General features: G+C 52.0%; 1 protein-coding gene across 7 annotated transcripts; it reads right to left on the bottom strand.

The window, feature by feature from the left end:
- Nucleotides 1-450: 450 nt before the first annotated feature.
- On the bottom strand, nt 451-23588 carry SEPTIN3 (septin 3). 7 transcript variants are annotated; one of them, XM_028168269.2, is made up of 12 exons: nt 19699-19895; nt 14970-15161; nt 12570-12698; nt 11804-11885; nt 10050-10187; nt 8629-8746; nt 7638-7733; nt 6329-6352; nt 5575-5671; nt 4301-4352; nt 3930-4023; nt 451-1767 (listed from the first exon to the last, which is right to left on the bottom strand). In XM_028168269.2, exons 1-12 carry the CDS (start codon nt 19706-19708, stop codon nt 1702-1704), a joined length of 1098 nt encoding a protein of 365 aa, XP_028024070.1. In that variant the 5' UTR covers nt 19709-19895; the 3' UTR covers nt 451-1701. The 7 variants fall into 7 exon arrangements, with proteins under 7 accessions (XP_028024070.1, XP_007189190.1, XP_028024069.1 ...); XM_007189128.2 differs by having other exon boundaries at nt 5575-5674; XM_028168268.2 differs by lacking the exons at nt 6329-6352; nt 19699-19895 and adding an exon at nt 22229-23588 and having other exon boundaries at nt 5575-5674.
- Nucleotides 23589-24128: the final 540 nt, after the last annotated feature.

Here is a 24128-nt window from a genome sequence, read left to right on the forward strand (position 1 = left end):
GAAAAACACAATACAAGCTAGCGCTTTAAGTTTAGCTCTTAAAAGTCTTCACTGCAAAAAAGGCAGGTCTCTAGGCAAGATAGGTCCACTCCTTTCCTAGATTTGGTTTTATGCCTTCTGGAAAAAGGAGGGTGAAAGCTAGGAAATTAATTGAATGAAAATAGACATTGTTTCCATTGGAGGAGACAGGCTATGCAGAGCATAGCATCCCTCAAGGTAAAGTGTGATAGCTCCATCACTCATTTTGGATACAAAACTCCAGGGAATAATGACGGGGATCCAACTTCATGCCAGCTGAAGATGAACTGACCTCACAAAAACTTTTCCATCTCTAATTTCTGTGTCTACTTCTTACCAAGATGGTCCCTGTCTCACCCTCCACACATGGGTGAGATGATGTAATAGCTAATTTGGCCAAGGATTGAGGAGCAAAAATAAAACACAGTTCAGTTATTGTTCAAACAGCAATGTTTAGTTGTACAACACATAAAGTCTAGCAACATTTACACGAGTTTGAGCGTCTGTTTGCTTACTTTCAATTGGGAAAATTAACCATAATGTCACCAAAAGGTTGGCTGGGACTGGTAACATTTAAGAAATGGGTCGTTCTTGCATCCCCTAGGCTTGGGCCTCTTGCTCCATCAGGACTTGGTTGTAGATGAATGGCCCACAAGTCACCAGCCTTTGAGCAAGTTGTGTCCAGGTGGAAATGGTGGGGCAGTGGGCAAGGGGTATTCCATAAAGACATAGTGTGTGGGGCGGTGGCAGCCGACATTCGCAAACATTCATGCATCTGATGCGGGGCTGTGCCCTCCACTGGGGATTTTCCACTAGCCTATAGTGACCAACTGTGGCCAGGCTGATTCATTGCTCACGTTAACAGAGTGGGGGAGGGGGTGGGGTGGAGTAGTCAGGGTGGGTGGGAAGAGATTCCCTCTTATTGCTAAGTGGACAGAAGGGTGCTTTTTTCCTCCTAGAGTTCACATCCTGTGACTTTCTGGAGTTTTGTGTGTGCATTTAGTTCTTATTTAAAGTTTGAGGATAAGGAAGTCAACTCCAGGAATGTCTCAGGATAAACCACGCTCCCTAAGTGGCTGCATTATGGGGCAGGGAGGGTGTGTGACTGCCCTCCGGGCCAGCCACAAGCAGTGATTTTTTAAAAAGTGATCCTAGCCCTTGCTCCGCCATATCTGTAGTGACCCATCCTTATAAATAAGCTTTGAGCAATGAAGGAGACACCCTCGTCCCACCTTGGGGCTCACACAGCTGACGTCAACAAATCTGACAAGCAGAAAAGTTGCTTACTTGACCCTTTAAGGAAGCCAAGAGTAACTCATGCAGATGAATGGACAGGGAGCAATGCCATTTCCCTTGGAGATGGTTACAAGTAGCCGGTATGGGTTTGCAAGGGCAGAAGGAGCTCTCGGTGAGCTCCTTCACCCTACAGATGGCCTAGGACCAGCTGACATAGACGATGGAGGAGGGCAGTGCTGGCGAGAACTCCATTCCACTGGGAGGAGAGGGGTGGTTTGGATGAATGGAAGAAGCAACTGTCCTAAAGAGGCAGCTGGCCCCTCCCACCGGCTGAGGGCTGAGAGGGGCCGTGGTGTTGGCTGGACACACACAGCACTAAAAAGGGCGTGGCCCTGCAGCAATAACAGCTGAGAGGAATGGAGGGAGGAGCGGCGCTTGAAATGGCCTTCATTCTGCAGTGGGGCAGGGGGTGGCTGGCACAGGTGGAAGGACAGTGCCCAGGAGGCCTTCTCCCTGCAGGGGGGTTGAGAACGGTTGAGGGTGTGGAGACCAGCAGCTGGCAGCAGACATATAAAACAGCTTCTCCAGGGAGGCTGAGATCATGATTTAGGGGCGCCAAGCATCAGTCTCCTACTCAGCCTCTCCAATGCCCCCCCACCCCCCTCACCCCTAGACCTTCCCCGCTAGGCCGTGGTGTCTAGTCCCATGTCTCCATATAAGCCAGGGATCCCTCTTCTGCTGAAATGTAGCAACCTCTGGGCTCTGACCCTGCCGTTCTTCTATCCGGCCTGGAATAACTTTGTGGGTGAGGGAAGATGTGGGTTGGATTGGTAAGGAGCTTCCAGGAAAGATTGTGACCATGAGTTTTGGGCCACTGGCAACATGATCACCTGCCTCTTTCTCCTGGTCCACTGAACCTTGGTCTTAAGTCTATGTGTTTTCCTAGCACCTGAGTGATAAGGGACTATAAATGCTTGGATCTGTAGGGGAACCAGTAAAACACCTAGGGTTAGACCAGGAGACGGAACAGGAGGTTGTAAGAGACTACTGCAAACTGTATCACTTGTTTTCCCTTGCCTAAGGCTAAACTGTTTCCCCAGCCCCAAATTTCAGCCACCTTACAGACTAAAGGAGAAAGAGTAACTTGTTTGTAAAACAACAGGGGAAATATATGCATTAATAAATACAGGGCTGAAGGGAAAGGCAAGAAAAGGCTACATGTATGATTCTGGGTATCACTGGGAATGTCTACAGGGGCCAGGAAGAGGAATTGGGGAAAAGCAGAGAAAGACAGACAAAAATGCAATTAGCTTCAACATGAGAGAGAGAGTGAGACAGAGAGATAATAGAAGAGAATTAAAGGGGGAGGGGGTCAAGTATACACAAGAAGAAGAGAGAAACAGAAGCCAGCTTTAAGGAGAAAGAATCCTGATGGAGAGAAGGGAGGTGTGGTTTAAAATTGCCAAACTACCAAGAAACACAAATACTGTATAGTGTTCTTGATACTTCTTTAGACTCAGTTCTTCTAGAACTTAATGCCTAAAAAAGGTTGTCTCACTTGACCAGCACATGTGCTTCTTTAACCAGTGGGCACCGCATAACTCGCTGTGTCTCCTCTTTTGCTGGGCCGACCACAAGCTCAGGGCCATTTTCAGCACTCGACTGCAGAAACTTTCTTTCCCATGCCTCTCTATAAATCCGATTTCTCTTGAAATCTCAGTTTGTACTGTCCCGTGATTTAAGCGATGATTTTATTTTAAGTGGCTTAAAGTCGTTTTTGGAAGTAGACTGGGCATAAATCCTAAATATAGAAATGAAGCTAAAGTGGATTAGGGTAAAAAGAAGTGAAAAGTCAGAGGGGGCAGAATGAAGGAAGGAGGGAAAGGCGGGGAAAGAGAGAAAGTGGAAGCCGAGGGGAGCGAGGCAAGGGGAGTGCGGAAAGCAGCAGTCTTTGGTGGTGACAGGTAGTAGCTTTTGGACGGTGAACGCGACACGGACCAAAGGGTGGAGCTCTCTCCTCCACTTCTAGGTACTACTTCTTTCTGCAGGAGCCCAGCTCTGGCCTACTTCTCTGCTCTCCCCTGACCTTTCTTCTCCCAAATAGTCCTAGCCTTACCCCAGACCACCCCGGACTTACAGGCAGGGTTAAGTCATCAACTCCCCGTCCCCTCCCAGGTCTAGCTCCACAGACTGTCCTGGGAGAATCTCTGCAGTCCCTGTTTGCAGGTGGGTTTCAGAGGTAAGAAAGCATTACCTGTGGCTCACCTGCTCCCATCATTTTTAAATGAAACCTCCCCCAGACCACTTGAGTGAGGTACACGGCTTTGTTCTGGGACACAAGGAAAGGAGACAGATAATGGACAGCCATGGAGGAACCAAACTTACAAGGGACTTTCCAGGGAGGGCAGTAAAAATACCTCACCCCTGCACAGGCGCACACACATACACACACACAAGCACACACACACACTCTCTCTCTCACACACACACACACACACACTGTAGACAAGATGCTCCACAATTACCAGATAGGCCTGTGGGACAGGAGAGAAAGGAAGAAGGTGGTTGGTGGTGGTTTGGGGATGTGTGTGCGTGGAGAAGTGGGTATGTGTGATGATACAGAGAAAGGGTCATCATGGGTTACTGTCGTGGCTTTCCTCTGTGTCCACGCTCACCGGAGGGAGGCCTCCATTGTCATTGAGCCGCTTGGCCCTGTAGGTCTCATAGTGGATGTTGTGTGTCACTTCCTTGAGGTCCTGGAGGTGGGTCCTGAAGGACACAGGGTGAGAAGAGAGAGGGATGTGATTAGGGGCGGGAGGAGGAAGAGGGGACCCATGTCTGAGGTCCACACATCGCGTCCATGGCCTAGACCCACTCCAGAGAGCGAATGATACCTCTTGAGCCCCTTTTCCTTTGAGACGGGAGCTGGGACTGGAGCAGAAAGCTCTGTCAGAGAAACCTGGGGGCTGAGGAAGTGGATCTGAACAGACGGCCTCCAGACCCCAAATAATTAAACCTGCCATCTGACAGGAGGGGTGCGTCTTACCTGATGACAAAGTCTCGAAGCAGGGCAAACTCACAATGGTTGAGGTTTTCCACTGTGAACAACAACAACAAAAAACAGGTGGTCATTTCACTAATGCAGCAACACCAGCAGGTGAATTTCTGTTCAGGTCATGGAGGCATTTAGGAGAGAGCCACGGGTCAAGCTATGGTCATCCTTTCAGAGGTGTGCTCATCTTGGCACTTCAGTGCATTGGATTTTACTCATTGAACAAGTATTCATTAAGTAGCTACAGTGGCACAATACTACTCTAGACTCTGTGGAATAAGCACTATTATATTTCCCATTTTATAGAAAAGGAAACTAATACACAGGGAGTCTAAGAAACCTGCCAAAGGCCTAAGACACAATGCCTATCTCTAAGGAGCTTATAATCTGACTGGAAGACAGTAACACACATAGAAAATAACTGCGCCATCTTAAAAAGGTTATGATGGATTGATAAATTTAATTCAACATAGACTGAGTGCCTACTATTTGCAAATCACTTGCCAAAGACTGTGGAAGCAGAAGAGGATTAAGTCACAAACCCTCTTGTCTCACAATCTAATGGGTAGGACAGATATTCTCATAATTCAAGGCAGATGATGAGAAAATGCTATTTTTTTAAAAATCCCAACAAAGGGTCATAGAAAAATGAGAGACAACACGATAAAATGGGATGAACTTGGTTTTGGAATCAAAATATCTGGGTCTAAAATCCAAGTTTCACCACTAACAAGCCATGTGATCTTGGACAGGACACTTAACCTGTCTGAGACTCAAGTGCCTCAGCACGTGATGTTCTGAGAGCAGCCACGCCTACCCTGCTCCCCTCCGAGGGCATCATAATGAATGTGATCGACTGAAGCGATTCTCTGAGAACTTTCAGAATCACTGTGACCTTCTCAAGGTCACATCGTTCCTAATAAAATGGAAATGGCAACATCTGAACAACCCTTCAGGAGTTTTTCAGATCATGCCCCCTTTCATGTGAAAACCTTTCTCTGGTTTTTCCGATCCTTATTAATCTCTCCATGTTCTGAACTCCTTTGACCCTCGAGCTACTGCCTCTTGGTCAGGTGCTAAATCCATCTTTTATTGCTTCCTGCCTGTGAGCCTCATCTTCCCAATTAGACTGTAAGCCCCTTACGGCAGGGTCTGGCTGACATTCATTTTATATCTTACATCCTAGGACTGTGCCTTGACCTATAGATGCTTAATAAATAAGCAAAATTGACCAGCGGCCAGTTCTTCAAGAAGATGCATTGAATTACCTTCAATGATCCCCCAGGGAGTTTTTCTGCCGAGGACCCGCTTGCCATTCACTTGGTACTCCTTGTCACTTCCCACCACAGCGAAAGGCATGCTCTCCTGCTGAGAAACCAGACACACGTGCATGTCATCCTCCTACCATCGGGGCCTCCAAGGGCAGGATGGAGTACGGTCCTGGGCCTGTAGCCTTGAACTGCACATTTCTGAAGCTCATTCAGTAATCCCAGTGATGGCAAGGGCAAGGCTCTTGTATCTTAAAAAGAGCACTGGACTGAGAGTCCGAAGGCCTGGGTCCAACCCCGATTGCTCCCCTGCCCAGCTGGTTAACCTCAGTAAGTCAGTTTTCCTACAACTGGAGAATGCTTCACGCTCTTCAGCACTTTATCAGGTTTGGTTTGATTTGGAACAACTCTGTGAGATAGCCAGGAAAGACAGACCTCTTAAACGACACCTACACAACTGACTGCCAAAGTAACTGAAGCTTTACACCGTCTCCCCCACTGGCAGAGGCCCACACCCGCTGACCTTCCAGAGCTCAGAGGCTGCTTTCTGATGTGCGTAGGCCCCTCTGCTCCACCAGGTGTCTGTTCCCAAATCTTTTTGCCTGGTGTGTACATGTTGTTGCAATTGGATAAATTAACTATTATATAAGCTGAGGACATAGCAGTGTGGAGAGTTGTTTCTCTGAAAATTAAGTTGAATGTTTCAGAAAGACTTGATAAAGGCGAGTTGCTTTTGCATTCAGAGCGGACTTACCTTCAAAGAAGAGGGCTTGTCTCTCTATGAAAAGAATGTTTAATGAATGTATTAAAACATTTAAGATTTATATTAAAACATTTATTTTAAAACATTTAAGATTAATGTGCTTCATTTTTAAAATGATTTCTTCACTTCAATTGACTTTTTCAATTAACTGACCAACTACCTGTCCCTACATCAGGTAAGGGGCTTCTACCAGGTTACCACACTTGATGAAGAAGGAGACTCAAGACCGAAGCAAGCGAGTGATTTGTCCCAGGTTACAGTGGTTAATGGAAAAGCTCAGACTGAACTCAGGATTCTGATGTAGAATTACAGAATAGTAGAAGTTTAGAATTGAGAGGGATCTTAGAAATCACATAGGTCAGTGGTTTCCAAGCCAGGTTTCATGAAGCCTTAAGATTCCCAGGAGAGGGACTTCCCTGGTGGCGCAGTGGTTAAGAATCCGACTGCCAATGCAGGGGACACGGGTTTGATCCCTGGTCTGGGAGGATCCCACATGCCGCGGAGCAACTAAGCCCGTGAGCCACAACTACTGAGCCAGCATTCTAGAGCCCTCGAGCCAAAACTACTGAAGCCCATGCGCCCTAGAGCCCATGCACCACAACTACTGAAGCCCACGTGCCTAGAGCCCGTGCTCCGCAACAAGAGAAGCCACCGCAATGAGAAGCCCACGCACCGCAACAAAGAGTAGCCCCCGCTCGCCACAACTAGAGAAAGCCCGCGCACAGCAACGAAGACCCAACGCAGCCAGAAAAAAAAAAGATTCCCAGGAAATACCCCAGGGGCTACTCAGAAGGTAGGGCTGTGCCTGTGACACTTAGCCAAAGCAGCTCTGTTTTTGTGTTTTATATATGGGAGTCTGTCTGACATTTAATTTTTTTAAGGGTTCTTCTAGGGAAAAAAAAAAAAAGAGCCTATAAGCCTCTGAATTTTATAGAAGGGGAAACTGAGGCAGAGCTCTGATCGAGTATAGGTACTTTGGACCCCAGTCTGAAGCTTTTCCTGCCTGTGCCCTTCCATCACCCCATACCCTGGTTTTACTTGGCCCTGTCGGGGAATGAGAGGCTTTTGTGTGGTCTGGGGATGGACGGGAGCGTTGGCTTTCTGGGTGCAGGATTCACAGTCCTGGCCAGCGCCCCAAGTCCTCATCCTCTCCCATGACACTTCTGGTCTGGGTCAGGCAAGGTGGGGCAGGGAGTATGGAAAGGGAAAAGCAGGTTGAAAAACAGAAGTGGTACATGATACACATCCCAGGGGGACTAAGGCAGGCATCCGTGTGATGAACAGAGTCCCAGGCACCTACCCGGATTTTGTCATTCTCTGTCTTGTCCTCCAAATCCTCATCAAATTCCTTCTGGGGGTAGAATTCAATGCCATTTACTTCAAGCTCCTTTCGAACCTAGAGGTGGGGAGGAGAAGCATGGTAGCCAAGTGTCAGGATAATGGGAGAGAGGGCTATGTGTGCGTGTGCATGCATGTGCAAGTGTGTGTATGCTGAAGTCAGAGGGATGAATGCAGTCTTTGATAATCCAGTTATCTCTGAACTCTGAGGCCCTGGGCAGCAGGAGGATCCTGAACATATGGGAGCCCCAATCCTACAATTACCATAGCCCACCCCAGCCTGCGATGAGGAAGAGTCTGGGGGTATAGCTTGTTTATCTTAGGGTAAGATTAGGATTTAGACAAGCAGTACAGCTCGGAACAGATTCCACATGGGCAGTGCTCATGCCATACTTGTTATATTCCTGTTTGCAGGGAAGAGAGGTGCATCGCCCCCACCCCCAGCCTCTCTGTTTATCCTCTTTCAAAGCTCGGCTTAAGTCTCCTCCTCCAGGAAGCCACCCAGTATCTTTTCAGTAATCTACTTGATTGTACGTTTCTTAAAGGCAGCAACTGTCTTTATACTTCTTCTGCATCTCCCCAACCCCGTCGCCTGTGTGTCCGACACAGGATAGAGCTTATGGAAAATAACAATAAGGACCAGCAGGCAGTTGATTAATTAGTCCTTCAAGCAGCCTAACAGTGAGGAGTGGTTTCTCATGTTCACGGTGATTTATGTGTTCAGAGGTCTTTGCAGGTAAGTTTGGAGGGCAGGAAGAAGGCTGGAGCTGCACTAACTTCTCTTCACTGGTGGTCCCCAGATACCACCAGCCCAGCCTCTTTAATGGTTGAGTAGGGACTGGGTGGGAAGCGGGGTAGAGGGTGGATGTGATAATGAAGGATAGGAGAGGGCTTGGACCAGAAGAGGGGAAGGCAAGGATGGGAACAGGAAAAGGAGGAGGGGGCCTTCTCACCCTTTGCTTGAATTCAGACTTCTCCTCCAGGGTCATGGTGTCAGCCTTAGCAATGACAGGGATGATGTTCACAACTTTGCTGAGGTGTTTCATGAACTCCAGATCGAGAGGTCGCAAGCTGGGGCCCAGAGAAGGTGGGGTGTCAGAGCCACCGTGCCCTCCCCCACTCAGCCACTGCCACCATTCCAGGGGCACCCTTGGGACAGGAGGACTGGGCTGGGAACTGGCTGAGGCCAGGAGGCTGCTCCCTTTCCTATCTGACACGCATCCACCATCTCAATGTGCAGAAGAGACCCCGACTCTCCACCCACACATGGTCCACCACCTGTCTTTCTCTTCCTCGGTTCTCATGCAAATCCTGCCTTCTTTAAGCCCCACTCAAACCACGCCTTCATGACATCCTTTCTGACCTGAGATTTCTTTCTCCTGGGAACAGCTGTGGACTGCTGTCCCTACCCAAACGTCCTTGTGTCACGGTTACATGTGTGTGTCTATTCTGCCTACAAGACAGCACTTTTTGACAGGCCTCCTCCCAGCCCCCAGTTAGTCCTGCAGGGGTCCATCTGGGGGCCTGACCCCTCCCCCATCTGAGAGGCCAGCTTCCTCTGGACTCTGGGGCCCCAATCTGGCTCTACTTTGCAGTCCAGGGGACTCATTCAGTCAGGCTATCTGCTGGCTTGCTCTGACCTTGGGTCCAGGTTCTAGGCAGGGATAACGCAAACTTTTTGTTGAGTTCCTGAGCTCCTCCATTGAAAACCTGCTGAATATCTGATTCCTCCAAAAGTGGGGGCCTGCCTTGCTTGTGCCATCTTCTCAAGAACTGAACTAAGCTGGGCTTAGTGATAAATTACGAGACACCCGCCCTCTGCTCGCCTACTTGGATTGCTCCATTCTCTCCTGGTACTCCCTATCATGTAGCCCTGCCTGATACTCAAAAACAAGAGTTCCCAGCATGCCCTGCTTATTGCCAGTCTTCATCTCTAGACACTTGGCTCCTCATGCTGGGCTGGCCGCCCTCCAAATGCCTACAGCTGGGTCCCACCCCCCTCAAAACACCAGCCCCAATTCAGTAGCCCAGCCCCCCCCTCCCCGTTTCACCCGTCTTACTGCCCCCGACCCCAGGCTTGTGCAAAGCAGGTATCTCTTGAACAAATGAGGAGCATTTTGCGCACATAAACCAACTTCTGTCTGCCGGCACAGTCGTGCTATGGTGCTAGAACACCAATGGGCAGCGTAGGGGCTGATGTTGGTCAGCTTCACTCTCCTGGCAAGAAACTCTGGGGAATCACAGGGCTGTGACTATACTGGGGCCCATCTGGCCCTCCCCAGCTGAGTCCAGGTAACGGTTACCCACTACAGGTTGGGCACAGATGATGCAAACTAAAGCCAGGCCCAGCAATGGGGGTGGGACTGGTACATACGAGTGTCCCGTCGGGGAGATGAAGTAGAGGCAGCAGTGGACACGAGTGTCAGGGATGCGTTTCTTCCTGGCTATGTTCACCTCCTCCTTCAGGAATTTCTCATACTGTTCATTGATGTATTTCTCAATGGGCTCCCAGCTGGGGGGCGGGAAGAAAGCAGATGGATATCCCAGAAGGACAGGACCTGGGAGCTCACCTTAGACATGGTGCAGGTAGCAGTCCCCTCACATCCATCTCATTTCCTACCTCCCCTGGTGGGTCTAGGTTACCTGCTGACTATTCTCCCTCGGCCTCCCATGGATGGCTTTCCCTGTTAGCAAGGGCAGAGCTCCCCTGGGGACCTAGCTCTCTGACTGGGCTAAGGGAACCTGCAGAACCCCATCCCACTCCCGACAGCGGCACACACTTTCCCCACATCCATTACTTATTAGCTGGGCAGCTCTGGGGAAATCTCTGCCCCTCTCTGAAGCTGTTTTCTCATAAGTAAAAAGAGAGTAACAATAGGTGCCTGGAGAGATGCATATAAGAATCAGAAAGAACAGGTATAGTACTTAACAGAGCAATGGCACATAGCAAGTACTCAGTCATGGCAACAATTCATTGATAACAATGAATAATAACCCTTCTCTGTCCAGGAGTGTGTGTATAGCCAGAAAAGAAGGAAACCAGCCACTTCTCTAAGATCAATACAGCCAATTCCTAGGTGTGTTGCTGAGTGGTCCTGTCTGTCTGGGGCAGACCCCAGCTCCCTCACAGAGGCACAACTGTCACCATCCCTGTCTGGGAGCAAACTTCTGCCTGGAACCTTCTGTAAAGTGGGGAATGTCACTTGCCATCTGGTTCTACAAGGATTAAGTCATTAGTCACTGCAGTCGCTGACCTACAATATACCCTGAAAGGAATTCAGGACAAAAAACAAGATAAGGCTCTCTGTACTTTGGGAAAACAGGGAAAACAGGCCCTTAGATAGTTGTATTTCAGAAAAAAAAATTTTATGGACCCAAATCCTTGCACCTTCCCCTACTTAGAAAAGCACTAAAATCTTATGAGATATCTGATCCTCTTGACGAGCCTTTTGCTGAGATGTTTGCTTGACTCTCCGTATCCCCCAGCCAGAAGTCACACATGTATTGCCTCTCCCCCACCTCTTCAGAGCAGGTCCTCAGAACCATCTGAGAGTCTGTCTCCCAGGCTACAGTCCTCAGTGAGACAGTGAATGAAACCCAACTCACAGCTCTTACGTTGTGCTTTTTTTTCACAGTCGACCCTTCCGTCTATGTCTGGGCAGTGTATTTCACCCCTTCTTGGCTGGACACTGACTGCAGCTTTGCTCTGTGGATTCCCAGAGGCAAAGATTCTCCATGGAAACTCCCCTTCCTCCTGTTTTCCACCCATTCTCTCTTTGTCCGGGGCTATAACATCTGGCTCTCAGGCCAAGCTCCCTGCCACAGCCTTCAGGCCAGAATGGATTTGCACCCCAGTTCTCCTGCCTATTATGACAGATCCACTCCCATCTCCAGGCAATCCCTCGGCTGACATTCCCTCTATACTGTCCCCCTCCATCCCCGTACCTGGGCCCCATGTGGACCTCTTCCCTTGCCTCCTGACAAACCCCCTCCCCTCTTTCAGCAAGTCTTCCCGCTTAACCCCTCAGCATGGAGGGCGCAGACGGTTCTCAGTGTGAATGAATCTGCACCACATTCAGTATCTGCCTTGCAGAGTCTTTAGGGTGGAAATCTCACAGGCAGACATACCAGTTTTCATTGTTGATCTGGTCTCCAAAGCCTGGTGTGTCGATGACAGTCAGCTTCATTTTGACACCACCTTCCTCTATCACTGGGGAGTGAACAGAAAAGGCACCAGGATGCCGCAGAGCAACTAAGCCCGTGCGCCACAACTACTGAGCCCACATGCCACAACTACTGAAGCCCGCGTGCTTAGAGCCCATGCTCTGCAACAAGAGAGGCCACCACAAGAAGCCTGCGCACTGCAACGAAGAGTAGCCCCTGCTTGCCGCAACTAGAGAAAGCCCGTGTGTGGCAACAAAGACCCAACGCAGCCAAAAATAAATAAATAAATAAACAAATAAATAAATAAATTTCTAAAAAAAAGGCACCAGGGAGGTCACTCCTCCAGCTGACACCAGGTGCCCCTACCAGCCAGGGGGAACTGGGCACCTTCCTTCTGCAGGACTGATTATTGTAAAAGTCGAGTTCAGGGTCTTCAACACCTTTGTCCATGCCGTTCCCTGCGCCTGAAATGCCCTCCTTACCCATTCTGTCTAAATCCACCCAGCCTTTGTCATCCAGCTCAAATCCTACCTCATTCCTTTCTAATTCCCTCACCCCCTTTTCTGGACTTACAGTGTAAGGAGTTGGCTCCCTCGTGTTTAGGGCTTAATTCTATTCTGTCTTGAGGTTGCCTTTCATCTGTCTCATTCCCCAAGAAGCCCCATTCTTTCCCTTTTCTGGCAGAGGCTCCTCTGAACAATGCCCATCGGGGTCCCTGCCTGGTCCTCACCGTGCCCGATAGCTTTGATCTCCACTGTCTTGGGAATCTTCTCTTCCCGGTTCCAGCTGGAGGCCTTGCGGCTCACTTGGGATTTGAAGAGGGTGTTGACTAGCGTTGACTTGCCCAGTCCACTCTGACCTGCAGCAAGACAGGAGGAGGATGAGAAAGCAGGGAGACCCCATGCCCACCCGCCGAGCCTAGTATCTCTCCCCTGAGCTTATAGAATTCTAGAGCTGTGATCCAGGCCCTTGACTGACGGCTCACTGGGGAGGCAAGGGGCTGAGTAGGGAGAGCAGGTGGGCGGGAACGGTTTCCTACTTACTAGTGAAGGACCTGGGGGAATGTTAGTTGGATTCCACATTCTCTCCTTCTGGAGCCCCAGGACCACTGGGAAAGGAACAACCTCTGCATTTGTCTCGTGTAGTGGTTTTCGGTTTTGTTTTGTTTTTGCTTGACCTAAGTTTTTAATATTTAATCATATTAAAAGTAAAGACAGAGTTACTTTGCATACTGACACTGCAGTTCTGCAGAAGATTTCATTCCAAGGGAGAGTTCCACACTAAAAAATATTTGAAAACCACTGGCCTGAGCAGTGCTTCTCAAACATGCACAAGAATCACACCGGCAAGCCTGGCAACTAATGAGTGGCATTGGCATCACCTGGATGCTGGTAGGAAATGAGGTATCCCAGGCCCCAACCCAGCCTTATGAATCAGAATCTGCATTTTAACAGGACTTCAGATGAATCAAATGGGCAATAAAGTCTGAGGTGTGCTGGTCTAGAGCATTCCTGTCATATATTAGGAAATGGGCCTGGCAGGGGGCTGGAGCCTAAGGTTCTAGACTCAACTGTACTTCTTCCCTGAAGCCTTGGACTAGCCATGTTTGCTCCTCTGGGCCTTAGTTTCTCTTTACTGATAGGACGGTGGGGAGGGAGGGAATTGGATGAGACCAGGGATGGCAAATAAGGTACATTTCTCAATCCAACTGATCAACTGGCAGTAGCCACCTGCCTAATATGTTTAAAAGGCTACCTCTGGGCTCGGTACTGACTGCGCGTAGTGACTGACCCGTGATGAATGCCACAGGCACTGCCGGGGAGAGGAGTGGCCCACCTTGCTAGAACTGGCGGTAGAGTGGTGAACAAGACATCATCCTCACCCTCAAGGAGCCATTTGGTGTGAGGGAGACAAAACATAAGCGGACAATGCCAAAGGGAATCTAATCCAGTCTCTCTGGGATCAAGGAGGACTTCTACTAAGAAGTAATAACTAAGCTAAAACCTAAGAATGACTTCAAATGACCCATGAGAAGCTGGGGGGTGGGTTCTAGAGAGAGCGAACAGCATACACAAAGGCTAAGAGGTAGGAAAGAGCATGGCAAGTCCAGGAGAACTGTTCCTTATAAGTGAGGAGTCGAATGCTACATGGGAAGTGGTAAGAGATGAGTGGAGATGAGTACCAGGCCAGGCTAGGAATTTAAACCCTTAAACTTATGAAAGATTTTAAGTAGGATGTGTGACTTGAGTTTTGCAGGTTGGAAAAATTATTCGGTCACTGGTGGACAATGGATTGAAGGAGACAGGAGACAGAGAACCAGGAGAAAAAGAAGTTCGCACCAGAAAGTAAATCAACTTACGTCACCAAGCACACTGTTTAGTTTAGCCGATGTTTTTTACAGCAAGACTTTCCAGATGATTTACACTCTGGCCTAGCTCCTTATGTTTGAGCAGCACTGAGTCAGGTGGCCCTGGTAATCCAGGGGAGAGATCCACTCGGCCTAGGGTGGTAGCAGTGGAGATGGAGAGAGGTGGACAGACTTGAGAGATATTTACCAGGTAAAATTGACCGTATTTGATGATTGACTGGATTGGGGGATAAAGGAGGAGGAAAGAAGGAGGATGCCCAGATCCCAGTTTCAGCAACAGAGAGAATATCTCACTGAGATCAGGCAAAGGCCCCTCTCTGCTCTTACATTCTGTGACCCAGTGACCCTACTTAGTGACCAGTGTCCTGGAAATTCTCTCTAAGCTTGAAAGCACACAAAAGATCAGAAAGAAGACCACCTTTCATCCGATCCTCCCCCAGCTCTTGAAGGCAGGGGAGGACACTGGTGATGCCCCCCGTGTGCCACACACACGAAGGCAACTTGAGCACAGCTGCAAGGCTGCCTGTGTACAGCCAGGTAGTGATGGGGCCACAATGACCACCCACCCACAGCTCCCACCCTTGGATCACCCATCCTTGTGGGGAGAAAGGGGTCAGGCCTTTGTGATCAGCACAGTGAGATCTTTCCTCCGAGAAAGAGCTCATTCTAGAGAAGCCAGGGCTGAGGCCATCCTAGAAGAAGAATCGGGATCCTGGGTGCTGCCCGCCACCAGGGCCTCCAGGGAACCCACGGCCTCCATACCAACGACCATGATGTTGAAGTCGAAACCAGTCTTCATGGTCTTCTTGCGCATCTGCTCGATGATGGTGTCGATGCCAATGTAGCCCAGCAGGTTGGGGTTGATGCTGACGGGCTTCATGGGCACTGCCGGCTTAGGCCTGGGCTCAGGCACCAGCTCTGACATGGCTGCGTCCGTCCTGGTCTCCGGGAGCCCTGAAAAGCCAAGGTGGGTGGGGTGGGCTAGAGGAAAGCAGAGGTCACGTGGAAGGCACAGTATTATTCTCTGGATACAGAATCATACAGAGTCGGGCCTGGAAGGGACCTGACGTGTCATCCAGTACAGGTCTCTCATCTCACAGATGAGGAGACTGAGGCCTGGGGGGGAAGGGCTTGCCTAAGAACACAGAGCAAGTCAGATGCAAAATCTGGACCAGTACCCAGACCCTCCAGTTGCTGGGGCGCTTTCATATGCACCTCACTGCTCCAAAGAACCATATCTGTGTCTCTAACCCAGGGGTTTCTCCACCTTGGCACTATTGACATTTTAGGCCAGATAATTATTGCAGGGAGCTGTCCTGTGCATTGTACGATGTTTAGTGACATCCTTGGCCTCTACTAGATGCAGGTAGTAGCCCCCCTAGTTTAATGACCAAAAATATTTCCAGACAGTGACAAATGTCTCCTGCGGACAACAGTGCCCCAGCTGAGAACCACTGATCTAAGAGATGTCTGGGGTTATTCCGACCTGAGTCCTGCCTCCCCCAGAAAAAGGGCAAAGACCTTTTAGGATACTGGACCTAACATCTGTTGACTGCCTGTTACTGATCCAGTTGCTTGTCTTTTAGAAGCACATGGGGAGACTTCCCTGGTGGTCCAGTGGCTAAGACTCTGTACTCCCATTGCAGGGGGCCCAAGTTCGATCCCTGGTCAGGAAACTAGATCCCACATGCCACAACTAAGTGTTCACATGCCGCAACTAAAGATCCCACACACCGCAACTAAGACCTGGCAGCCAAGTAAATAAATTTTTTTTTTTTTTTTAAAAGGAGGAAGCACATAGGGCTGCCCCATCTCTGCAGAGTGAGCATCAGTCCTGTCTCCCAGCCTCCGTGTCCCCCCTGTTCCACAAGCACTGCTGCAAAGTAAGGAGGTCTGTGCCCTGAGGTGCCCCAGACACCCTCCAAGCCTTAGTTTTGAGTCTGAGGGGGAATAAGTTCTCGCCTTTTGACTGTTGGGGAGAGGATGAGACCCAAGTAGGGGCCATCACTGACCTAAGATGACATGACACAACGTGTTCTTGGGATGGTGGGTAGCAAAAGAAAGGGGAGGCTGAAATCACAGCCCTTCCCCAGAGGAGAAAGGCAAACATGCCTCTGGGTCTGGCAGATCATGGGTATATTCACATACAAGAGAAATCTGTGTGTTTCCTCATCAGGCCACTGTCCACCAGGGTGGGTTTCAGGATACAGCAACTCCATTTCCCTCCCCGTAAAACAGGGGTGTGTGGTGATGTGGAAAGAGCCTGGCTCTGCCGCTTGCCAGCTTTGTGGACTTGGGTAAACCACCCCGCCTCCCATGCGCCTGCCTCCTCCTCTGTACTCTGTAAACTGGTTAGGATGGTGATTAAGGCTGTAGTGAGCACTGCACATGAGGTATATGCCTAGAAGTGCCCGCACAGCGCCTCACTGTTCCAGACCCTCTTGCTCCTGTCCCTTTCAAGTTCACAGCCTGTCAGGAGGGGAAATGAAGTGGTGCATGTGGAAGCACTTGTTAAAGGGAGGTGCCTCAGATACTAATTACACAGCACAGTTCCTGGACTCCACGCTCTCCAAAGGCCCTCTTCCAGCTATGCCATTCTAGAATCCTATGGTTCATGGTTACCACCGTGCAGAGTCTCAGGCTCACAGAGAGAACTGATGGAGCAGCAGATGGGAAAGAGGGTGAGGGGACAGGAGTCCCTCCCTCCCCCACCCCCAAACCCAGCCAGAAGGCTGTTCTTCTACCCCTACCACCTGGTCCTTCCACTGGTCCTGGCAAGACTCTCTCTCTCTCTCTCAATTGGAAACCATCCTTTCCTTGTCACTCCCAGACACAGCCAAATCTGACAAAGTCTCAGGACCTCCCCAGGGCCTGGCGTGGCTCCCTCCTGCTTCCCAGGAAGCTGTTGCCAGCCAGGCGGCCCCAGAAGGCAGCAAGATTGGCTCAGCCCTGCAGCAGCTGATTCTCAGCAGCCTGGCCTCCACCTCCACTCTGCATGTGGCTCCCGGACCCAACTCAGCACACCTGCACTGGGGGCCAATGCCCCATTTTCCCTGCCCAGCTGCTCGCACGGCTGGCCCCATTCATCTCCCTCATGCCTCTACAGCCAGCCCATTTGGTCTCCACAACCTGTGTTGTGAGATAGATCCATCAGTGTGTATGTGTGTGTCGGGTGGGTGGGGTCTTACCTCATTTTACAGACCTGGAAAGTGAGTCTAGTATTTATTTATGGGAGTTTTGTAAGTATTTTTATAAAGTGTGTGTCCTCACCATGGCCTGCTCAGCCCTGGCCTGTCAACTGCAGCATCTTCAAAGATCATTCCCATAAAGACAGACCCTGGTTGCAAGAAGGGGCCGGCCTACCAGATTCCCAGGCAACTTCTAGGGGCTACAGCAGGCCTGCTGCAGGTCCAGCACGGGAGCAGATCTCACCTTCATTCTTCCATCAAGCACCTATGAGCACTCATAGAGCGCCTGCTGGCAAGCTGCCCCTCCCAACCACATGGCAATTACAACCACCCAGCAGCCACAATTACTGCAAACCTGTGGTGGGTCACTGTGTCACAGCCTTTGCTGGAAGACCCTTTGCCCACTCCAGCCCCTGGCTAACTCGTACTCTTTTTTCACCATTCAGCCCAAGGGCTACCCCTCAGGAAAGCCTCTGCTTTCCCATCTCATGTGGATGCCTCTCTTCTGTGCTGCCTCAGCCCCCTGACTTTCTAGTCATCACATTCATTCATTCACTCACTCCATCCCATCCATCCCATCCAGGCCATTCCATATGCTGTCAAATGGGAGCCTACTCCAGCCAAACTGTAGATTAAATGCCAAGGACACTTTTGGACCCCAGACAAGGTCCTTGCCCCCAAGGGCCCACTGTTTGGTGAGGGTGCCTGACAAGTACATAAAGCCCTCCAGGGCACAGGACAAATGAAGCTCTGGAGCTGAACTCTGTAGCTCCATCCTCTGCCCTTAAAGCTCCCCTGGTCCCGCTATGCCAACTCCAGGTGGCCCATACTTGACTCCCAGCTGGATGACCCCTGTGAGCCTCAGTGTTCTCTCCTCAGGAAAATAGGTACAGTACCTACCTTGCTGGGTTGCTATGAAGCTTATACAAAAGCATGGACATAAATTACCTGGCACTGAACATATGCCAGTTCCCACCCTTCTTCAGGGCAGGAGCCTCGTCTTATTGATTTCTGTGCCCCAATGAACCTAGTATAACAAGACACTCAGCAATGAATGAATGAATGAATGCAAGCCTCACTGCAAGGCAGATGTTACTTCAGAGCCATCACTTTTCTCCTCCCTCAGATGCTGCTCCCTTGGCAGAGCAGCTGACCTCCACCCAGCAAATGGCTCTTGTGTGGGCCACACTCACGGAGGTAGACTCTGTTATGAGACTTTCTCCTTCCCCTGCAACAGGGATTGGAGGGGGGCTCCCCAAGGGTGGGCAAGAGCTCAGTATGGGGTCACAGCAGGATGTAGCTCAAATATGCCACCCTGCCTAAGTGGTTCTTGGGGCTCCTCCTAAGCTCCCAGCTCTCTCAGGGCCCCTGGAGAGGAGGGGATCTGTCTGCAGCACCCCCTGCCAGGAGCCACCTGCCCATCAGTGCTCCAGGAAGAGACATTGTCCACCCGACTCAGCTCTAGCTTAGTCCCCACAGAAACAGCACCTCCCCCCATCCCTGTGCCAAGCAAGGATCCTGGTGCTTTCTTTTACAGGCAAATGAATGGCTTTGTCTTTGTCTGGCCCAGGGACCCCACCTCTCTGTTGGGAAGGTGGCAGCAGGGGGAGGGGACCTTTCCAGAATAGCACCTTCCTCCCTGGCTTAGTGGGGATCCAGGGGGTGGGGAGGCTCTTCCATGGGGAGCTGGAGATCTTCCCCAGCCCCCAGCCCCTAGCAGCCTTCAAGACACCGCCCCCACCCGCAGAGGCAATTCCAGCCCACCCCAGCTCCAGCCCCTGGCTCTCAGAAAAGGAATCACAAAAGATATCTTAGTACTTTCCCATTCACAGAAGTAAAGGGCCCTGGGATACCCCTGCCTCCATCCCAGTCCTCTGGAGGCCAACGAGTTCCCTTGGAGACCACCAGCTGGTGCCTGTCTCAGTGTGCGCCTGTGTGTGGGGGAAGGGGTCTGTGTGTCAGCGCACAGGTCTCTTGTCTCGCTGTAGGTGGTCCTGATACCTGTGCGTGGTGTGCATGTGTGTGCACTTCTTGGTGTGCTCCAGTGTGGAGCTTTCTGTGGGCATCTGGCTGCCTCCTCGCTTCTTCGGTGGTCTCTGTATCTCTCCGCGTTTCCATATGTGCATTTCTCCGGGCTTGTACATCTTGGGGTGTGTGCCACCGTGTATGCGTGTGCCCGTGCGTATGTCACCGCGCATGGGCTCCTCAGCGCATCAACCCTCCCCCTGGTAGCATCTCCAGCCGGGCTTTGGGGGCCGCAGCCTCCTCCCGGCGCGCGCCGGTGGCCCCGCCGGCCTTCCTACCTTTGGACATGAATCCTCCTTTGTCTCCGTTCCTCCGGGAAGATGCTCAGGGCGCGGGGCTGCAAGGCTGAGCTGGACGCGGGCTCCTCCTGGGCCGAGCAGACCCTGCAGCCGGGCCTCGCCCCTCTGCGTTCTCCGCCCACCCGCCCGGCCCGCGGCCCGGCAGCGCCGTCCCCGCGCCCCGCGCTGCCGCGCCCGCCCGGGACTTCGACTCGGCTGGCTCGGCGCAGCGCTGCCCCGGCCCGCTTGCACCGATGCCGCCGCCGCCGCCGCCGCCGCCGCCGCTGCCACCCGCACCACGTGACCCGCCCGCCCCGCCGAGGGCCCCTCCCCCACCCCCTCCCCCGGCGTCCTAGCCCGCACCGGCTCCCCTCCCGCCCGCACTCGGGAGCGGGCACCCAGGGCCGGCTGCGGGCCGCCGGGGAGGCGCGCGGGGGCGCTGCGCCTGCAGGCTCGAGGTGCCGGGCGGGGCATGGTTCCCGCATCCCAGTCCCGGTCCCTCCCCCTCGATCCTGCTCCCGGCCTGTTACCCTCTAGGCCCGGGCGGGGCGGGGAGCGCAGGGGACCTGTGGGATCGGCGGGAGGTGATGCGTGCGCGTGAGTCATGCGGTGGTTGGGATGCTGGGCTGGTTCAACGCGGTTCTGACCAGATGCGGGTGCCTGTAGAACCCTGCCTGATTCAGGAGCCTGGGTTCCAGGCCTGGCTCAAGGATGATGAGCCCTGTGACCTTGAGCTAGTCAGGAACTTTCCTGAGCCTCAATTTACCCGTCAGAAAAATCATTCTTGCATTCAATCAACTTGAATGGACAGCATATTGCCAGGCCTTGAGGGGACAGGAATGAGGATCATCATTTCTGTCCTCAAAGAGCTCTGGGTCTGGTGGGTCAAGACAGAAAGCTGGACTGTCCTAATGCAGGGGGTGGGGTGTGCACAGGGTACTGTGGGTGCAGGGAGGTGGGCACCCACCGGGTACTGTGGGTGCAGGGGTGAGGGCCCTTGGTGAGGGCCAAGATGGAAAGGCAAATATAGGTGCGAGGGAAGAAGGGACAGCAGTCTATGGAGAGACCCAGAGGCGAGAGCTGCATGGTGCTAGGGACAACAGAGCTCCTGGGTGCACCAAAGCAGGGAAAAGTCCAGACAGGGATATAGAGCTAAGAGGCTGGAGAAGTCCAAAGCCTTGGAAGCCAGCCTAAGGAGCTGGACTTATCAAAGAAGATAACAGTGAGTCACCAACAGCTGTTAAGCAGAAAGTGCTGCCATGAAATATATGAGTCCCTGTGGCAGCTGTGTGGAGGGGCAGGGGGTGGCCTCACAGGGACAGAGGGATGGAGAGGAGGGGACAGACAACCTAGGACTGAGGAGGTTGATCAACAGAGTTGGAATTAGACTGGATGGGATGAAGGAGAGAGAAAGATGAGGAAGAGGAGGATACCCAGGTTTCTGGTATGGTGGTGCCTGCAGCTGAGGGGGTGAGATCAGGGAGGGCAGAAGTCAGGAAGAAAGGGGGCTGCCTCTAGACATGCCCGGGAGTTGTCTGGGTAGAGGGGTCTGGCAGGCCACTGGCTGTCTACACCTGCATTTTGAGAGAGAGAGCTGGGCTGAAGATGGAGAGCTGAGGTCCCGTAGGGAGGAGGAAGACCAGAGCCTGGGTGGGCTGCCCCAGGCTGAGTGTGCAGAGGGCAATGAGAAGGGGACTGACAACCTCCAACGCCAATTAAGCCACTGGACTGGATGCTTTCCAAGCATCTGCCAGACCCAGAATCTCTGAGCCTTTGAAATGTTGGGAATGAGACTGCCCAAAGCAGAATTCCAAGATTTGGGTTCCCATTACCTTACTGCCACCAACCAGCTGTGTGACTTTAGGCATGTCACAGCCTCTCTAAGACCAAATGAACTTCTAGCCCTTGTGTTGACCTGCTTATACTTCTATGTAGGACTTCCAACCTACAAGTCCCCAACTCACCTTTCAGGACTAAAGGGCTGGGGGTAGGGGACCGAGAAAGAATTCCAGGTGAGGCACCTTTTAAGCAACAGCCATCTTCCTGAAAGGCCGACTGGGGATGATTTAGAAGGTCTTGGGTGAGATCACTATTCACATCTAGAGGAGCCTGGCAGTGTCGACTGTTAGACAAATCACCACTTACGGAAGTGCTGGTCTATATTTTCGTGTAGGTGGTTTGCTTTTCAAGCTGGACTCACCTATAGATCACCTGATTATTTCAGCTCTTCAGGGAACAGAGAAACAATCATGGAAGATGCTAAATGACAGACTCAGCATAATTGCTCTCCCACAAATTACCCCTGTAAACCCTCCTTCTGATGGCTTCCCTCAACCTGACCTCTGACTGGCAGGTTGGGACCCAGTTCAGGGTGCATCCCCTGTGTTCTGCCACTCAACCCCATTCCCTCTTCTCCCAGCTCATTCAACTCTGACTTTAAAGTCCCCCGGATCTATCCAAGCATAATCCAGCTCCAGGCTCATACACCTCAGCAGTCCAGCGCATCCCCAGCCCAGCTCTTTGCATTTACCTTTGGTTTCTCTGGCAAGGTCCAGCATGGTGAGCTCTGTGACCCAGTCTGTGGCAGTATCTGCTGTAGCATGGTCCAGGGCTGCGTCTGTGCTTCTGCTTGGCATTGATGGGTAGGTGACAGTGTCTGATCTAGTCAGCTTAATGACACTGTCCAGTGTGGTCTCACCAGTGACTGGGTCTGGGGTGACTGGCACAACTGAATGCATGGCTGTGCCCAGCCTGCTTGTATCCAAAACAAGAGAATCCGTAGTCATGTCCAGCTTGGCTATATTTGCCCTAGCCAACACCATGGCTGTGTCCAGCTTGACTGGATCTGGTGCTGCCACTTCCCTGGCTGTACCCTCTGTGGTTGTATCTGGCTTGGCTGTGCCTGCTGTAGCTATGGCTTTGCCCAACTTTTCTGGGTCTGGCATCACCACATCCATGACCGTGCGTGGCTTGGTTGTGCCTGCTTTAGCCAAGTGCATGGCAGAGCCCAGTTTGCTATCCAGATGAGGGCACTCAGTGCTTGTGTCCAGTCTAGGTGTGTTTGGTGTAGCCAAGTTGACAGCCAAGCCAGGCCTATTGGTGGCCATTGTGGATAAATGTCTGGATGTGCCTGGCCTCATTGTATCCAGAGTAGCCAAATCCATGGCCGTCGCAGGCCCCGTGGCAGGGATGGCCCTTTGGAGATGCAGCCGGGGTCTCTGAATACCCCTGGACCGGGGCTTGCCTCTTCCTGGAGAAGCTCTGGTAGGCACATGGGCAGTCACTGGGACAGGGTGCCTCTGACCCACCAAGCCTGGCCCTGCAGGACCTGGCAGAGTCTGAGCTAACCGGGATTGGAAAGGCAGGGTCAGGCATGAGCTCACCAGGGGCTTCTCCACTACAGGCATCCTGCTGGGCTTGGCCAGACCTGGGTGACCTGGGCCCTCGGAGTGGACCCTGTCCCCTGGCACTAGGGTCACAGATGGTGAGTCAGGAGAAGGCAGCCTCCCTCCTCTGTGGGTGGCAGCCTCCCTGCCCGGGGTAGACACCTGTTCCCAGTGAGAAGGTAGGGGGCCCAAGCGCCATGCCTGGCTGTGCTGGTGGACTGTTAGGGAGATGGAGCTGAGCTTCCTTGGTGCCAGGCTCTTGCCAGTCTCCTGTGGGGGCACACTCCACGCCCTAGCTCCAAGGCCTGGTCGGCCGGAGGCCTGTGGGATGTGGCTCTGGGGGAAAGCATCCAGATGGACGGCCTTCTTGAGAACAGGGATGAGAGGCGACACCCCTCCAGGGAGCTTTGAGGGGCGGGCAGGGCGCCCCAGTAGGTGGCTGCGGGGGAAGGAGGTTCCAGCGCCTGGGGCTCCGTGAGGCTGCATCTCAAAGTTGTGGTCCATCCAGGTCTTTCGTCTTCCCCTGATTAACAGAGAAAAGGGGCCAAGCAGGGGTGAGGTGTTTGAGCCTGCAGGTGCTGGCCTTCCGCCTCCTGACTAGCAGCTAGCGCTCCTCTGAAGGGGCCTTGTTTGGGGGACTGTCAAGTCCTCAATGGAGTACACATGTCCCTTCCTACAGCCCTCCTACAGCTCCCACCTGCTACATGCCTACACACCTCACACACATGGGCCCTCTCACACACACACACCTACCAAGATACCAGGTGAATGTGGAAGAATGTTCCAGCAATGGGTGGAATCCAATGAGCAGGCTGCCCCGGCATGAGGAAACCTCTCCCTTTGCAGGCGAGTGGCCGTGGCCCCTCTATGGCCAGCTCCATGGAGGTCACATATACATGTTCAGGAGCCCCAGTGGAGGGCAGTGGTTATTGGAAGCCTATCTGCCTCTTCCAGAAGGGACCAGAGGACTCTGGGTTCCCACACACAGCAACCAAAATAGGAGTTCAGGCGTCCAGGTAGGAGACCAAGAGATGACCAGTTTGG

The sequence above is a fragment of the Balaenoptera acutorostrata genome, chromosome 11 (genome assembly GCF_949987535.1).
Source record: "Balaenoptera acutorostrata chromosome 11, mBalAcu1.1, whole genome shotgun sequence".
NCBI lineage: Eukaryota > Metazoa > Chordata > Mammalia > Artiodactyla > Balaenopteridae > Balaenoptera > Balaenoptera acutorostrata.

Excerpts from the sequence above, each read along its gene's own strand:
- SEPTIN3 (XM_028168268.2), bottom strand. The coding sequence starts at position 23,588 with ATGGACCACAACTTTGAGATGCAGCCTCACGGAGCCCCAGGCGCTGGA. Across the intron at positions 7,734-8,628 it reads AGTCTGAATTCAAGCAAAGG|GTTCGAAAGGAGCTTGAAGT; the intron begins GTGAGAAGGCCC and ends CCCCACCTCTAG. Across the intron at positions 1,768-3,929 it reads ACAATGGAGGCCTCCCTCCG|GGAGAAGGCCTCCTGGGCAC; the intron begins GTGAGCGTGGAC and ends ACCCCCCTGCAG.